Genomic DNA, 18,825 nt, shown 5'->3' on the forward strand with positions numbered 1-18,825 from the left:
ACGCTGCTCCCTGGGCCTCCTGCCTTACCATCCCCAACCGGGAAGGAGAAGGCAGGTTCACTGGGGATGCTGGGGTCAGGAAGCTGGATGCCCAGGTAGTTGTGCAGTTCTTATGCTCATTTGTATGCTGAGAAGTTGCCCTGGGTGAACAGTCACACTCTGTACACAACTGCTTCTGGGGAGCAGTAAAAAGAGTGCGCGGCTCTGCATCAGAGGGTTCTTTCTTGACTAGGTCAGCCTTAGAAATGACACTTTTGGTGTAGGATCTTCATAAGAAACATCTTGTTTTCCTTTTCAGTTACCCTTATCCTGCTTTACAGTTTTCTAAAGGGAGTTTGTGTTTTGATGAACTTTACCTTTTTTCCTTTTTTTATGTTACTATTATTTATCAGAGAAAAAGACTTCTCTAGAAAGTACTCTAAAGATATTTCAGAGATCTTTGGGATCTGTGGGATATTTCAAAGATCCCAAATTTTGGGAATTTGTTTGGGACACATGATTGTGGATTAGGATGGCTTATGCAGCTTTAAGCAAGAGATGCACCCTGAGTCTGAGCTCCCTTGTGTTACCCCATTCCAGGGAAGAGTGCTTGGGAAGCAGGTTTTCCCTGGTTTTCTTCCCAGAAGTGAGTGACCAGCGAACTCAGTCAAAGGTAGACTTCAGGGAGCATGGTGTTGAGTGCTCACCTAAAACTAGATGTGGGAAAGGGTCCAGAGCTGGAAAGAAAAAAAAAATTACCTGTTTAATCAAGTAATGGGTCAGAATATGTTAAAAGTCATCATCAAAGAGAAAATGTTATTCAGGAGAAATTATTTGGTACTAATGCTCTTGGAGTTTTTCAGTTATGTATTCTTTTGTTAGTCTCTGAACCTGCTAAAATTTATAAAATTAGAAGACAGAATCCACTCTCTACAGCTCTGTTCAGGGATATCTTAATAACATGGTGTCAGGGTCTATGAGTCTTCACTGCTTTCATGGCAAGGTCATGGTGATGTGAAGTAGTAAAATTCCATCATTATCATAAAGAGTAAAATCTTCCTTGACCAGATGTAGTCCCTCTGTTGTCATGATGTGTGTATTGGCTGGATATTACTTTCTCCATGATTGGCAACTAGTGTTTCGAGCAGCGGGTGACTTATGTGAATCCAGTCTTCTCCAGGCCCAGCTTGCCTTTCCTCCGGCAGCAGGTGGCTTGTGCTCTGTTAGAGGGACCTTCTGTGACTGCATTGTTGTGAAAACTTTGGTGAGTTTGGCTGCAGGGACAAGAGGGCAGGTGTGTTTCCCTCCTGGTCCCTGGGATTCTGCCTTGGGGTCCACGTGGACAGCGTCCTCAGAGAGGAACCTCCCTAGGTTAGGGTGAGTTTATTGTCTGTCCTTGCTCCACTAGAGAAGGATGGCCCCACTGGGAGTGCAGACTTGTCTGCATCAGAAGGGCTTCACACGCAGGTGCCTGGCCTCCCTCCAGCTCCCCAGCCTGCATCCCATGTCACACTGTCGGCACATGCTTGTGTCCCCTGCCTGCACCTGCGCACCTCTTAAAGCTCAGTTCAGGTGTCACTTTGACAAGGACTCCTTCCCTGCTTCCTGGGGTCAGGACAGGCCATTGTGTTTCATATGCTACAGGAAATGCAGCTTCCTGGCACTGCGGGCCTGATTGGTTCTGCTGCTTCGTGTTCACACCCGTGCTGCCCCGGGGTCAGGTACACCGCTGGTCTGTTTTCACACCTGCTGCGCTGCTCTGGTACCTGGTGCACCATTGGTCTGTTTTTATCCTGCCGGAGAGCCCTGTCCCCCGAGTGCAGCCTTCCCTCCCTGGGCACAGCAGTGAGCTGCCCCTCTTACCTGCTTTGTAGGGACACAGGGCTGATCCTGGGGGCCTTCCTGGGCCATGCCCCCTGTTGGTGATAGATGGGGTGTAGCGTGCAAGGTTAAATACCAGAAGAGAAATACGAATAGTTAAATCGGGATGGCCTGTGACTTAGCATGAATTCTTTTCAGACTGAGTTGCTCCAGGAAAGGAACTTTCATCACTAGAGGTAATGACTTGTATCCTAGGTAAGCTGTGGTCATGATCTTGATACACAACTTAGTGCCCTAAGTTGTCTAAAGTGTATTCTTATTTTATCACACACAGCTGCTGACTAGATAGATGGATGGATGGTTTTCTTGTTCTTTTTGATGGCTTTGAACCAATCAGGTTCCTCCCTCAGACATCAGTAGTTACTGAGGAGTTCTTGAGTTATTCAGTAGTTCTTGGGCTTCGCTGGTGGCTCAGCTGGTAAAGAATCCGCCTGCAATGCGGGAGACCTGGGTTCAATCCCTGGGTTGGGAAGATCCCCTGGAGAAGGGAAAGGCTACCCACTCCAGTATTCTGGCCTGGAGAATTCCGTGGACTGTATGTATAGTCCATGGGATCACGAAGAGTCAGACATGACTGAGCGACTTTCACTTCACTCTGTTGTGGGAAGCAAAGTATAATTATGTGCTAGAAGAGAATGGTAGGATTCAAAACTTGCCAGTGTACAAATATGGAAAGATCCTCGGCAATTTTACCAACTGTCTAGTGCATATTTTCACTTAAGTGAGAGCCCTTGGCGTGCCCAGTGAGGTCGCAGGACGCTGAGATCCATGAACCCTGTAGGTGGGGAGCGGAGAGCCTTGAGTCACGACGAGGGTCCTGGGAGTAACAGTCACTCTTTATTACTGTGTCCATGTCTGCACCCCAACACGTGTGGGAACCGAGATTCAGAGGTTCGGTGACTTGTCTGCGGTTGAAATAAGACCAGAATTTGGACCAAGCTCTTTGTTTTGTTTTACATGTCCTTCATGATTCCTCTTAAAACTGTTGAAAACCAAGGTGTTTTTTTAGTGTTTTTCTCTTACTATCTGAATTTAGGAATGCTGACTTTTTCTAGAACATTTAATATTCTGAGCAACTATATTGTGTCTATACTGCAGGTTTTCTGGCCTGTAGTGCACCGTTGTGTCATGGTGCATGGACCAGCCCCTGTAGACCCTATGCTTAGGTTATTCTTAGGATTACTGTGATTTCTGGTGTCTGGTTTACCATAGTCTTAATAAAATGACTACATTTGTTTAGTAATCTGAAATTGCTGGATTGTTTAGGTGCCAGAACTGTGCTGTTAGGGTTTTCTTTGAGGAGCCTTTTTTAATTAAGTATAGTTGTTTTACATTATTAAGTTAGTTTCAGGGAACCTTTCTTAAAGCTATGTTGAAAGTAACTGACATTTTAATTTTTAAAAAAGGCTTATTTCTCTGCTTTCTACCCCTTGAGCTCAGACAAAGTTTTCAGCTCTGCAGAGGAAAAAGCATCTGGAGGAGTGAGTGGTGATAAGCAGGTCAAGAACTTGGGAACAGCAACTGTTTCTCTGTGCCAGGAACCTGGAGGCAGGAGTGGGAGGTGGCTCATGAGGAGCGTGAGGTGGAGAGAGGCTGGCGGTCAGGGAAGGAGCCTGGGCCTCGGCTCTGGGGTCCGCAGGGTGCAGAGGAATGAACCAGGCACAGCCTGGTTGGATTGAAGAGAGACTGACATTCATGGCTGTGGTGGCCCTGGGGGTGGAGAGGGTGCCTGGAGCAGCAGGTGGCATCTGACTGTGAAGGGTCAGAGCAGTGAACTTTTAACCTTGAGAATAAAGTGCAGGGTGGGGAAGAAAGGAGCCGTGAAGGATGGGGGTGTCTGAGAATGGGCTGGGGATGTGCTGCAGGCATAAATGGAAGTCCCAGGAGGGTGCACACTCCAAGGCGTGGACAGCTGGGTTTTCCTCTCTCCTGTGCTGTCGTTTTGTTTCCTCTTTTCGTCTCATGCATCTCTGCTCTCCCCCCACTGATGAAGAGTTTTATTTAGAGTCCCATTGCGATTTTAGATGGAACAAAAACTCACTGAATTGTGTGTGAATTGACGTGTTGCAGCCCTCTGCACGAGCCTTAAATGTTTTACTTACTGGTTCAGCAGTGCTTCCTGAGTTCCTTTTGTGAGCCAGGGGCAGCACTCAGCTGCAGGCAGCCAGCCAGACAGTTGTTGCCTATTCTGGACTCTTAATGTGCCTGTTAAGAGTGCCTTAACGTGTGCAAAGTGAGGATCCATGCACATACCTTTGTCACACAACCTCAGCAGCTTTTAGCTGCTCTGAGTTTGTTACTGGGTAATAGTCTGGAATTGTGGCAGTTCCCATCTCTCTTTATAAGACTGTTGGTTGAACAGTAGTTTTGTGGTGAGATCACAAAAATACCTCTTCCCAGATTCAGAGTACCAGCTGGACTTGGTCTGTGTGACAAGTAACCACTGCATCTGGAGTGCAGCACTGAACAGCAGGGAGCCTCTGCTTCAGGGCCTGGCCTCTGCCTGGCTCTGAGTGCACCAGGAAGGGGTGCTCATCACACATGGATGGGTACTGCCGGAGTGGCACAGACACAGTTCTGGGCCTTCGATTGCTCCCAGTGAAATGGCAGAAGCCTGTCTCGTACAACTATGTTAGTAATTTAGTAAATACACAGCGCTTACACCAGTGCTGTAAAGCATTGGCTGTGCCTGTCAGTGCTGGCTAAAGATGGGAAACTGAGGCCCCGGGTCACAAACTGTGCCGCCAGCAGGTTGGGGCACCATCTTCAGAGCATGGCGTTGTCCAGGTGCGTTGCCCTCAGGTCATGTGGGATCTGAAGCAAGTGGTGCTTGATCAGTGTTTGTGGGAGAAGAGATCCAGTCTTGATCTCTGTCATGTTTTTACCTGAGAATAATTTTTTTTTTTTTAATCCACCTTGCATTGCGTGTTTCTGGACAGTTACCCCACCTTCCTTGGGACATCCTCCCTTCTATTGAAGACACACTGGCCATCTTGGGCTGTCCTGAGAGCTAGGTTTCATGGATGCCTGAGTGTGAGACCCCAGAAGTGGTGAATACTGGGCTGTAACTATGTGTTTTACTGATTATTTGTGGTTACTCTTGCTGGGAGGCAGTCCATCCCTCCAGCAGCATGTGGTCAGCTCCTCTTACGATGGGTCACAGGCAGGACCCCTTGGTTATTGCCCCAGGTCCTCCTGTGTACCAGGTCATTCTAATTTGGAACTGCTTATTTAACTGAATTATGTTTAAGCTACCTCAAATTTCATTCACAGTGAGGTCAGGTAAAATCCAGTATTTGAAATATGCACACTTATATTTTAATCTCTGTTAATGTCCTGAGGCTGGTGATTTATTGAAGCTGTTCTCATTTTGTCTAATTTATTCATTTTCTTTTTAAAACTTTTAAAACCTTGGGTTGTAAACTCTTATTTTTCTGCCTTTGAGAGTAAATATTCACACTGCTGTATGCAAACTTAGCTTTCTGAACACAGACATGTAGGGTCCATAGCAGGTGAGCACTATGCTACATGTCATATAGCTGGGCTGATTTAGAAAAGGCAGAGGAACTAGAGATCAAATTGCCAACATCCATTGGATTGTAGAAAAAGCAAGAGAATTTCAGAAAAACATCTATTTCTGCTTTGTTGACTACGATAAAGCTTTTGACTGTGTGGATCACAACAAACTGTGGAAAATTCTTCAACAGATGGGAATACCAGACCACCTTACCTGCCTTCTGAGAAATCTGTATGTAGGTCAAGGAGCAACAGTTAGAACTGGACATGGAACAACAGACTGGTTCCAAACTGGGAAAGGAGTATGTCAGGGCTGTGTATTGTCACCCTGATTATTTAACTTATATGCAGAGTACACCATGCGAAATGTTGGGCTGGATAAAGCACAAGCTGGAATCAAGATTGCTGGGAGAAATATCAATAACCTCAGATATGCAGATGGCAGCACCCTTATGGCAGAAAGTGAAGAGGAACTAAAGAGCCTCTGGATGAAAGTGAAAGAGGACAATGAAAAAGTTGGCTTAAAGCTCATCATTCAGAAAACGAAGATCATGGCATCTAGTCCCATCATTTCATGGGAAATAGATGGGGAAACAGTGGAAACAGTGGCAGACTTTATTTTTGGGGGCTCCAAAATCACTGCAGATGGTGTTTGTGGCCATGAAATTAAAAGATGCTTGCTCCTTGGAAGAAAAGCTATGACCAACCTAGACAGCATGTTAAAAAGCAGAGGTATTACTTTACCAACAAAGGTCCGTCTAATCAAAGCTATGGTTTTTCCAGAAGTTCGTGTATGGATGTGAGAGTTGGAGCATAAAGAAAGCTGATCACCAAAGAATTGATGCTTTTGAACTGTGGTGTTGGAGAAAACTCTTGAGAGTCCCTTGAACTGCAAGGAGATCCACCAGTCAATCCTAAAGGGAATCAGTCCTGAATATTCATTGGAAGGACTGATGCTGAAGCTGAAGTTCCAATCCTTAGAACACCTAATGTGAAGAACTGACTCATTGGAAAAGATCCTGATGCTGTGAAAGATTGAAGGCAGGAGACGAAGGGGATGACAGTGGATGAGATGGTTGGATGGCATCATGGACTCAATGGATATGAGTTTGGGCAAGCTCTGGGAGCTGGTAACGGACAAGGAAGCCTGGTATGCTGCAGTCCATGGGGTCGCAAAGAGTCGAACGTGACTAAGTGACTGAACTGATAGCTGGTCTGCAAGTGCTGTGACTGCACTTCCCAGAGGAGGGATATGGCCACCTATGGACCTGGAAGGTCAAGGTTGAAACTAATTCCAGGAAGCATATTTGAAAGGAGTTGATGGGTAACAGTACTGAGATTGAAAGCTAAATGTGTGTGTGTGTGTGTGGGGGGGGGGCACTGTTTAATCTTGGCAGCTTGACAGTGTGTGTTAGCTCTGCCTCTTCCCAGAACTGCCCTGTGATGTCAGTAAATGAATAAAGTATGAATCTCTAGGACAGGAGAGTGGAGAAATAATGACGTGTTTTTAGGCTCTATAAGGTTGATGATTAGAGGCACCTAACTTGGCCACAGCAAGGAAGGCAGCAGATGAATGGACTGATGAAACCATGATGCTGGGCAGTGTGGGTAGGCATGGCTTCTAGGCAACAGGTGATCACTCCTTCTGCGTTCCTGCAGAGAAGTTTGCTGTCTGGAGAAAAGGAACTAAGAGCCTCCAGAGTCAGAGACACCAGGCAATACTGCACCAGAGGCCCTAAATCAGAGCACAGTGCTGGAGAAGGAGAACAGCTCCACCCTGGTCATGAACATTGTGCTTAGTCAGGCAAGAGACTGCACCTTTCTTCTTTGGGCAAATGGAATAGCCTGGGTAAAAGACCTGCTGGAAATAGATCTGGTTATGCCCCTGCTGCAGAATGTAATGCTTGTTTGCAGCTCCTAATGTAAAAAAAGGTGTAAATGGTGACAGAGGAGAGAAGAAAAAAACAGATTTACATAAAGATATAGCATCAGATTTGCATTTAATAATTTAACTTCTTGACAGTGATTAACATGAAAGGCAATGATTATCCCTAACCCTAACCCTACTTGCAGGGCAGTAATAGAGATGCAGACACAGAGAATAGACTTGATACAGAGTAGGAAGGAGGAGGTGGGACGGATCGAGAGAGTAGCACTGACATATACACACTACCGTATGTGAAATAGACAGCCAGTGAGAGTTTGCTGGCTGATGCAGGGAGCTCAACCTGGTGCTCTCTGCCAGTCTAGAGGGCTGGTGGGATGGGGTGAGAGATGGGAGGGAGGTTCAAGAGGGATGGGACATATGTTTACCTATGGCTGATTCATGTTAATGTATGACAGAAACCAACATAACATTGTAAAGCAATTATCCTCCAGTTAAAGATGAAATAATTTAGCTTCTTGACAGTAATTGGCACGAAAGACAATGATTATACATAATTTTCAAATAAATACATTTATACAAATAAATTAAAAAAATTTTAATATATGAATAATGTTGCTTAGAATTCTAAGGTTTAATAATGTAAGCACCAGGTAATTACTATTTTCCTATGAGACTTAATAGTACTCTTTGATTTCATAAATTATGTGCATCTGTTTGATAAAAAATATAAAGTAATTCTTTCACAAAGTAATTTTTTCAAAGATCATTTGTAGCAATAACTTGAGAAAAACTTGGAGGTCTGAATGGTTCAGTGACAAGAACCGCTAAGTAATGACAATGACGTTAACACACTCGCTAGATGAAGGACTCGTGGAACCTAGCACAGAGCTGCAGTGTACAGTGCACTTTTGTGCAGTTCTTACATAGCAAACGTAATATGTGGAGTCCACAGACGTTCTGTGAAGAAATGAGGTGCAGAAATCCCCAGTGTAAGAGGAATATTAAACCTCAAGGATGAGTAGCTAGCTCTTGTGGAGCCATCATGGTAAACCAGGGACTAGACAGTTTTGGGTTAAGATTGCTTTTTCTGATTCACTTTCTGTCAAGTATTACTGGCCCTTTTCTGAAGAAGCAGCAGTTAATCTTTAATGCGTAGCATTTCCTTATTCTGAACTGTGGTAATTAAATCTCTCCTGTAGTACCTAATAATTTTCTCTGGATTGTGCCTCTGGCTACTCTGTTTCTGAATAGCTGTCACGTTGGCCGGAGTTAGGTCAGCTTTTGGCCAGATACTGAATCATTTTTATCTGATGATTTTAACAGTTTTGGTAACTCTTCAAAGCTATATTGAAATATGGTTTGTTCAGTTGTTTAGCATCAGGTGCAGTAAGGTTGCAAGAGTTTGAAATTTTGAATGAAGAAAGATGAAAGTTTATGCTCAGTCCTGGCAACCTGGATTATAAAAAGACTCTACAAGACTTATTTACAGTTACTTTTAATTTAATGATAATTATAATTTTAAAAATTGTTGCTGTGGCTTATTCTGCGTCACTTCATATGCACCTAACAGGCATTTGTGACAGGAAGGAGCCTGGACTGGTGCTTCCTTTCCTGTTCCTCATCTGGGCTGTCCCAGCCTTCCATGCCCACTCCCCTGTGTGCCTTAGCTTGGCTGTGGGAAAACAGAGAGTCAGGGCTTTACTCTGCCAGATGATTTGCTTGGCAAAGTTAGTTAACTCCAACTGCCAGTCAACCTCACCTTACTTTGCTGTTTTCCTTAACCCAGGGGTGGATCAAGCTTTGCCTCCAGAGCGCCGGGCTCCAGTTACTCCTTCCTCTGCCTCTCGCTATCACCGCCGAAGGTCCTCAGGGTCACGAGATGAGCGCTATCGGTCAGGTAAGCTCAAGGTATTACAATTACTACATATTGCCAGATGTAATGTGGGTGGTGGTGAAATGCATGAGTGGACACATGTCTGCAGAAGCTGTGTGAATGCACAGCAGTGTATTCGGGTGTGTTTGTGGTTGGTTGTGATGTGCAGATGACCTCTTACCTCAGACATAGATACACCCTCGAGGGCACACAATAAAATTCAGTAAAAAGTAACTCTTTTTATATTTTTAAGATAGTGTCCATTATTTAGAATGTTACAATAATTTAAAATGTAGTAACCTTTTGTAAGCCAAATTTTGCTCATTTTTTAGGTGTTACAAAGTTTAACACTGGTTTCAAAAATCTTGGTTTTACTTTTCCTATCTTGGTTGCTAGTATTTTTTCCTTCTCTTTTAACCTCAGTGATTTGTTTCTCAAGTAGAGTTTTCAAAAAAGCAATAAAATTCTTAAGAATTTGTATGTTGTTTATTTCCTTTGTGTTTTACGACACTGCGTGTAAGAATGCTGTCTTCATAATTCTGCTTTATAGCAGTCATCTGGGCTTGACAGGCTTAAATTTCTTCCATTAATTTAGCATCAGGAAAGTTGTATTGTGATTAATGTTTAATTTTTTCCGCCACCATCTGGATTCCAGTTGTTTTCTATTGATTCCCTAACTATAATTTTTTTTAAAGAAAATTATCAGTAAGTGTTGTTGCTGGAACACCAGTTCAGGATACATGTGGATTGCTGATGATGACAGTCCAAACTATAACATTTATATATCACTTTATATTTTCAAGTACTTGCAATGGTGTTACCTCAGTTGGTTTTTATAACAGAAAGGTGGCATACATACGGCTGTTTCGTGCTGCAGAAGAGGACGCTGAGGCTGCGAAAAGTGAAGTAGTTCAGCCACTTCACATGGAGGCAGGTGGATCAACCCTGTGAGCCTCTCAGTGTTGTGAGTCTTTCCCTTACTGGGGACTTGAAGGATAAGCCGCCACCATTCCCACCAAGTTCAGGAGCTGTGTGCTTGACTTCCTGGCCCAGCTCTCCTTTGGAAGATGGCATAAGACAGACTTTATGGCGTCAGGAATCTTTATGTGCAGAAGCAAGAAGAATGGACTGGAGAAACTAGGAAGAAGGCCAGTGCAGCTTCACTGCTGCGCCTTCTGCCTTCTTGGCTGTCTCAGGCCTGATGCCTGGGACAATGTGTGGGGGTAGGATGAAGGCAGGGGTTTGTAACCAAGTTTACGTTCTGTGTTTTCACAGGTAGTTTTATCCTGGCACATACCAAGGGCTTGTCTTACGTTATTCAGGCATCTCAGAGGCCCCTTTCAGATTAATTAGAAAGGTAGCACATACATATGTGCTGTCAACTTGCTGTGGAATGCTAAGATTTACTCCCTTGTCATGATTCTGTTGTGCATTTTATATATCATGCACACACACATAGATACATGTACATAGTCACTCATACGGGAGACATGCAGGTAGAGACCCACATGTACACATACACAGACATATGTGTAGGCATGTGCATAGACAGACAGTAGACAAGTGCTCACTCTTATCCGTATCTTTTGGCACTTGGACTTTATCCTGAAGATGATAGGGTTCCATTCAAAGATTTTAAGCAGAGTCACAATTGGAGCAGGTTGGGGTTTGCAGATGACTTTGGTAGCACTGTGGAGTACGAGTTAGAAGGAAGGATCTGGAAGCCCCTGGATACCTGAGGTATTTGTACAGGATATGAATCAGTGCCAGTGAGACGTGAGATGTGGTGAGTTAAGGCAGGGTTGTGTGAGAGAGGGGGTTTTGGTGACCCTGAGAGGTCTAGGTTGTACAGCTGTATAGATGATCCTCTCCGGGTCTGCCATTCCAGAATTCAGTTTCCCATTTGTAGGTTAAAGGTGGTGGAATTTGCCCCAGCTACTTACTTACTATGTAGAGAATACATGAAAAATAGTTCAGGTATGCCTTCAACTATCATGTAAGATGTGAAAAATATTATTCCATATATAGTTTAAATTTTTTTTTTAATTTATACTCTCAATTTGGAATAAATAATGACTGCTTAGTTTTAAGGAGCAGACATATCCAGAGGATCTTTCCATGTGCTTTTGAAAGCTCAGCTGGGTTCTCATTTTCTTTAACTGACTCAGTTCCACCATCATATGGGATGATATCCACCCTAGAGGAAAGCTAAGGAGGGCCTTTGGGGCATCCCTGGGCTCATTTGATAGTCTCCTTCGCTATATGTCATTATCTGCTGTTTCCTGGTTTTAAAATACTCTAATTAGTTTTCTTAATTTAGGCATTTCAATGCTAAGTTACTTTCTTTTAGAGTTTATGCTCATATATTGTTTTTTTTTAAAGTGGTATAAAATCTTAGAAGCTTGTTTTAATCTGTTTTGAGTATACATGTTTCAGGATTTTATTTTCTCCTGTACCAGCACAGAAGATAAAGGACATTTAAGAGAAAAGATTTTGTGACTCTCAGAATATTTTGCTTTCTAAAATTCTTTGACCAGTCTCAGTAGAGTTACTTTAGTTGTTTCAATGACCAAATTTATCAGCCAATAGGTAATTCTGTTATCCTTTAGACAGTTGACCTAATTAACAGTCAGTCTGGTCAGCCATATAGCCACAGACTTAATATCTCTTGGCTATATGTTTTCATTTCTAAACCCATTGCCTTACCTGGTAATGAACTCCTACTAGAATTCTTTATAGAGTAATGTGTACCTCTCTTTTTAAATAATTTCCTTTGGGAACTAAAATTTGATTTGGAAAGTGAATGAATAAATAGGCATTTACCAGGTACCTAGAAAACATCTACCTTGTGCTCATTCCACCTCGAATATCATGGAGTGCTGTCTTCCTCCAGGAGGAAGAGCTCAGAGGCCAGGGAGCTGTGGGGGCGTTTCAAGACCCTTTCATGAAGGTCTGTGAGGACAAGCCATTTCCAGGATAATGCTAACACATTACTTGCCTCTTTTAGTCTCATTCTTTAGTGAATGTACAGTGGGTTTTTCCAGAGGCTGCCTGACATGATGATGTTATTCTTACAGCCAGTGGAATCCGTGATTATGAAGTCGTGTATTTTTAAAAGTTTTTCAGTTTCCTTTCTAATTCAGTAAGTATCAAAGCATTAATCCCATAAGTAAAATTTTAAAGGTTTTCATCAATTTTGGGGTATAAATCAAAAAATAACATTTTCTTATTTAGAAGACTTAAATTAGACTGCATACTCCACTTAGCATTCCTAGTAAAAGACAAGCTGTCTCTGTAAAGCTGAATCATCCAGCATGGTGGTCAGTATGCACAGGAGAAATTTTATATTTAAATTAATGAAATTAAATAAGATTTGAAATTCTGTTTCTGTGCTTTTTTTACTAGCCACGTTTTAAAGACAAGTGACTACTATACTGGGCAGTGCAGATATGGAAAATCACCACCACAGCAGAAAGTTGTCTTTCATAGTGCTGTGCTAGGTTGTGCCGAAGGTTGTGTAAATATGGAGGAGAAGGCAGAAGATGCAGCTGAAGACAGTTTTTAAAGGTCTGCTTGTCTAAAACTAATAAAGCTTGATAGTTATGCCTAGTCATTTAACAGAAAAAAGACACAGAGTTGGATTTCAGAAATATGTATAGGTAGTTGGGTTGGGGTAGGTTTCAGGTTGAAGCAGGGACGTGTTAAGAGGATTTATATTTCAGGTAAAAAAAAAAAAAGTGATTAATCAATTTATGGAATACACCAAAACAGTACTTAGACATTGATACAATAGTTACCAAAAAATACTGGAAATTAAATAAGGATTTAGCTTAAGAAGACAGAAAAGAGAAATTGAATGAGTTTACAGAAAGAAGAAATGAGAAAATAATGCGGAAAAAAATGGAATAGAGGATATAGATTTGGTTTCCACTTGGGCATGTGGTGGAAGCACAGAAATCCTCATACACAATCCTTATACAAGAAAAGGCTTCAGTTCAGTCCCTCAGTCTGTCTGACTCTTTGAGACCCTGTGGACTGCAGCACACCAGGCCTGCCTGTCCATCACCAGCTCCCAGACCTTGCTCAAACTCATGTCCATTGAGTCAGTGATGCCATCCAACCATCTCATCCTCATCGTCCCCTTCTTCTTCTGCCTTCAGTCTTTCCCAGCATCAGGGTCTTTTCCCACGAGTCTGTTCTTCACATCATGTGGCCAAAGTATTGGAGTTTCAACTTCAGCGTCAGTCCTTCCAGCGAATATTCAGGACTGATTTCCTTTAGGGTTGACTGGTTGGATCTCCTTGCATTCCAAGGGACTCTCAAGAGTCTTCTCCAACACCACAGTTCAAAAGCATCAATTCTTCTGTGCTCAGCTTTCTTTATAGTCCAACTCTGACATCCATACATGATTACTGGGAAAGCCATAGCTTTGAATAGACGGACCTTTGTGGGTAAAGTAATGTCTCTGCTTTTTAATATGCTGTCTAGATTTGTCATAGCTTTTCTTCCAAGGAGCAAGCGTCTTTTAATTTCATGGCTGCAGTCACTATCTGCAGTGATTTTGGAGCACAAGAAAATAAAGCCTCTCACTGTTTCCAGTGCTTCCCCATCTCTTTGCCATGAAGTGATGGGACCGGATGCCATGATCTTAGTTTTCTGAATGTTGAGTTTTAAGCCAACTTTTTCACTGTCCTCTTTCACTTTCATCAAGAGGCTCTTTAGTTCTTCACTTTCTGCCATAAGGGTGGTGTCATCTGCGTATCTGAGGTTATTGATATTTCGCCCGGCAATCTTGATTCCAGCTTGTGCTTCTTCCAGCCTGGCATTTGCATGATGTACTCTGCATATAAGTTAAATAAGCAGGGTGACAATACTCTTTTCCCGAGTTGGAACCAGTCTGTTGTTCCATGTCCAGTTCTGTTGTTTCTTGACCTGCCAGCAACCCTTCTTTGAGGCATTAAAGAACTGAGGTCGTTGGGCAAACTGCTGATCCCAGAATTGGGCGTGGATAATGGAAACTCTGAAAGACTAAAGACATTGCTAGAATTCAGAAACACTGTAGCAGAAATGAAGAATTAACTCATTGATAGACTAAAGGTGGATAGGTCAGAAACTCAGGTCTGCATAAAGAAAGGAAGAATGCTGGAGAAGGAATAGATGAAGATAAAATCCTTTGTTTTTCTTATTCTTAATGGTAAAGAACCCTCCTTTCAGTGCTGGAGTCTTAAGAGATGTGAGTTCAATCTCTGGGTCAGGAAGATCTCCTGGAGAAGGGCATGGCAACCTTCTCCAGTATTCTTGCCTGGAGAATCCATGGACAGAGGAGCTTGGTGGTCTGTGGTCCATAGGATTGCAGTGAGTCAGACACAACTGAAGTGACTAACATACACAGTTGATCTTACAGATTAACATTTGGGTGATAGCATATTAATTAGTGAATGAATGAAAACAATGTTACAGGAGAGAGGAACTAGAAATACTCTGTTGTAAGGTATTCATACCACCCTAGAGTTACAGTGTTATTTGAAAGTGAACTCAGATTAATTGTGAAATATATATTATGAACTCAAGGGCAATCACTGAAAGCAGTTTAAACATGAAGTATAATTGATACGCCAGAAGAGAAGAAGAATGGGATCCTATAAAATACTTAGTTAAAGCTAGAAAAGGCAGGAAAAGAGTGGAATACAAAGAATAAATGCAACAAACAGAAAACAGTAACAAACATGGTAAATAGTAATCCAAGTATGTCAATAATAACTTTGTTACTAAGTGATCTAAGTACACCAGATAGAAGGTGGAGACTGTCAGAGTGGGTAAGAAGCAGAACCCACTTATATTGTCTATTTGAGAAATCCACTTGAAATAGAAAGACACAGATGTAGAAGGATACAGTGTGGACACTAATCCAGAAGCATGAGTAACTATTATTAATTTCACGTAGAGCAGACTTCAGAGCAAGGAAAATTATCAGAGAAAAGAGCATTGCATAATTGTAAAGGGGTCAGTTATTTAAGAAGATACAATAATACTTAATGTGTACATGCCCAACAACAAAATATGAAAAAACATGTGAGACAAGAACCAGTAAAACCGGAATAAATGGACAAAGACTTTAACATCTCTGTATTGATAATTGACAGATCCAGAGGCAGAAAGTCAGTAAGGGCATCAATCAGCTGGATTTAATTGACATCCAACAATAACAGAATACACGTTCTCATGCTGGATACCTCAAGATAGACTATATTCTGGGCCTTAAAATAACTCCTAACACTGAAAGTGGAAGAAATCAAAGTATACTCTCAGACCACAATGGAACTAAACTGGAAATCAGTAATAGAAAGGTAACTGGGAAATTCCCACATACTTTGAGGTTAAACTGCACACTGCTAAATAACATTTGGGTCAAAGAAGAATTCTAAGAAGTTTTAAAATATTTTGAAGAGAAAATGAAAATACAGAGGATCAAAATTTGTGGGATGTAACAAAAGCATTGCTTAGAGGAAGACGTACAGCATTGAATGGTATAGTTGAAAAGCTTCAAGAAGCATTAATAAACCAGGAAAAGTAGGGAAAGTAAATTAAAAGAGGAAAATAAATAAAAGGAGAAATAATGAAATTGAAAACAAAGCAATAGAGAAAATCAAGCCTAAATCCTGTTTAAAAAATCATTAAAACTGATACTCTAGGCAGGTTAAGAAAAAATAGAAAACACACAAGTTACTAATGTCAGAAATGAAAAAATTAACATTACTACTAATCCCATAGACAATAAAAGAATATTATGGGGATATTACAAACAACTCTGTGAATACAAATACAAAAACCTAGATGAAAATGACCCATTCCTTGAAAGACACAATCTGCCAAAACTCACCCAAGAAGAAAGAAGCCATCTAAATAGGCCTATGTCTATTAAAAACACTGAAACAATAATAGCCTTCCAAAGCACCAGGCCCAGATAGGTTCACTGCTGAGTCTATCAGACATTTATGGAAGAAGTTGTACCTGTGTCCTGTATTCTCTTTGTGCAGATAAAAGCAGAGGGGCTACTTCCTAATTTATTCTGTGTGGCAAGCATTAACCTAATACAAAAACTAAACAAAGATATTACAAGAAAGGAAATCTACAGACTCGTATCTCTCATGAACATAGGTGCAGAATTCCTCAAGAAAATATTAGCAAATCAAATCCAAAAACAGAAGCTGTTACACAACACAACCAAGTGGGATTTATTCCAGGTATACAAAGCTGAGTTAACAGTGGAAAATCAGTTAATGTCATCTATCCTATCAACAGGCTAAAGAAAAAAAAGGCCTGTCAATAGATGCAGAGAAAGCATTTCACAAAATCCAGTACCCATTTATGACAAGAATTCTTGGCAGTCTAGGAGTAGGGGAGAACATCCTCAATTTGATGAAGAATATGAAAAAAATTAGTTAATATTTGGTGGTGAGACTTCCCACTAAGATCAACAACGTGGTAAAAATGTCCCATCATCATTACTTTTCAACATCATACTGAAAGTCTTAGCTAATGCAATAGGCTAAGTAAAGGAAATTAAAAGTATACATGTTTGGAGTGATGTGATTGTTTATGTAGAAAGCCCTAAAGAAGCAAGAAAAAATCGAAAACTCATAAGTGATTATAGCAAGGTTGTGAAATATAAGGTTAATATTAAAAAAGCCACTTGCATACCAGCAATAAACAATTGGAATTTGAAATTAGAAACAAAGATCATTAAACTATAATTTAAAAGGATACATGCACCCCTATGTTCATAGCAGCACCTTAACTAAGGACCAAAGTTAACTCCATCAGTAGGGGACAGACTTATGTGAAGTCCCCACTAAAATGCATGGTCTGCATCTAGTCATGAGGAAATATCAGAAAACCCAGGCTGAAGACAATCTACAAAATAACTGGCCTGTATCCTTTAAAGTCCTAAAAGAAATCAGTCCTGAATATTCATTGGAAGAACTGATGTTGAAGCTCAAACTCCAATACTTTGGCCATCTAATGCGAAAAACTGACTCAGTGGAAAAGACTCCCATGCTGGGAAAGATTAAAGGCAGGAAGAGAAGGGGCCGACAGAGGATGAGTTGGTTGGATGGCATCACTGACTCGATGGTCGTGAGTTTGAGCAAGCTCCGGGAGTTGGTGATGGACAGGCAAGCCTGGTATACTGCAGTCCATGGGGTTGCAGAGAGTCGGACACAACTGAGTGACTGAATTGACTGATCCTTTAAAATGGCCAGTTTCATGAAATGCAGAAGCTGGGAAACTGGTCCAAATCTACAAGGGCAAAGAAAATCTAATAAATACGTGCACCCATGATCCTGGATTGAATCACAGACTAGAAAGACAGAATAACTGCAAAGGAAGTTACTGGGACATTTGGCACCATTTGAACTTGCAGTTTGAATTAGATGATGGTAGTATATCATTGGATTTCCTGGGTGGCACTAGTGGTAAAGAATCCACCTGTCAATGCAGGTAGGTGTAAGAGATATAGGTTTGTTTGCTGGAAGAGCCCTTGGAGGAGGATGGAGGGTACATCAACCCACTCCAGTATTCCTGCCTGGAGTATCCCATGGACAGAGGAGCCTGGCAGGCTGCAGTCCATAGGGTCGCAGAGTCAGACACAGCTGAAGCGACTTAGCACACACACACAAAGGCTATCATTGTTACATTTCCCAATTTTGAGAATTCACATTATGTAGGAGAATATCTTTGTTTATAGGAAATATGTTGAAATATTTAGGTATAGAAAAATATGGTAGCTGCAGTTTATTTTCACATGATTAGGGGAAGAACTTATTTAAAGAAAGCAGTGGGGTCAAATATAAATGGTGAGTTTGTGTAAAAGTTATACCAGAGTTCTCTGTACTATCCTTGCAGATTATTTTCTGTAAACTTGAAATTACATCCGAAAACTTAAGAAGGAGAAATATATAAAGCAAAGTGTTTGATGTGTGGAGAACCAGTGTGCTCATTAATGAGCCCTTTAGTTTTGTTCAGTAATGTAAATTCAAGTCATTCAGTCACTAGTTTTCAATCGAGGAGTTTAAGAGTGACCAGAAACTGGGTTTTTGTCTTAAAGTACTTTGAATTTAGGTGAGGAGAGAAGAGCAGTACACACAGAATCTGAACAAAAAATAATAAAGTCATTGTGTTTGGTATGTGATATGGTCTAGAACAACTGTTGGCAAATATTTTCTGTAAAGGGCCAGATAGCAAATATTTCTAGCTTTCTAGGCCATTATGGTCTCCGTCACAACTGCTCAGCCCTGCTTTACAATATAGAAGAAGCCATAGATGACACACACAGAAATGACGCCTCGCTGTTCCAGTGAAACGTTATTACAAGGAGAATGCAGGCTGCATCTGGCCTGAGGGCTGGTCTGTATTTGCCCTGACTCTCAAATGTTAACAGGATGGGGTTTCTTAGGAGCGGTTACATAACAGTGTGGTTAGTGGTGAAGATGTGGGCCCTGGAGATGCTCACACCTGGTTCACACCCAGTCATTGCCACTTACAAGTTACACTGGGAGAGCTTTACACCTTTGCTTTCTTGTTTGTGAAATGGGAATAACGAGAGCCTCCTCCATAGAACGTGTGGAAGTTGGTGAGTGTAGTCATACCCTGACTGCTGCCTTCTGGCCGCTTTCCTGGCTCCTCTCTC

At 41.7% G+C, this 18,825-nt stretch overlaps 1 protein-coding gene across 8 annotated transcripts in view; it reads left to right on the forward strand.

Moving 5' to 3' along the window:
* The window catches only part of DIP2C (disco interacting protein 2 homolog C), a 310,450-nt gene that overhangs the window by 154,305 nt on the left and 137,320 nt on the right, over nucleotides 1–18,825 (forward strand). For 7 of the 8 annotated variants that reach the window (XM_055544182.1, XM_055544184.1, XM_055544187.1 and 4 more), the window contains one exon: nucleotides 9,051–9,161. In XM_055544182.1, the coding sequence (XP_055400157.1) occupies nucleotides 9,051–9,161 (111 nt within the window). Of the gene's footprint in view, nucleotides 1–9,050; nucleotides 9,162–10,079; nucleotides 12,705–18,825 lie in introns of those variants that run through there. The other variant, XM_055544188.1, reaches the window with a different exon arrangement.

Source organism: Bubalus kerabau, chromosome 13 (assembly GCF_029407905.1).
Source record: "Bubalus kerabau isolate K-KA32 ecotype Philippines breed swamp buffalo chromosome 13, PCC_UOA_SB_1v2, whole genome shotgun sequence".
In the NCBI taxonomy this organism is placed as follows: domain Eukaryota; kingdom Metazoa; phylum Chordata; class Mammalia; order Artiodactyla; family Bovidae; genus Bubalus; species Bubalus kerabau.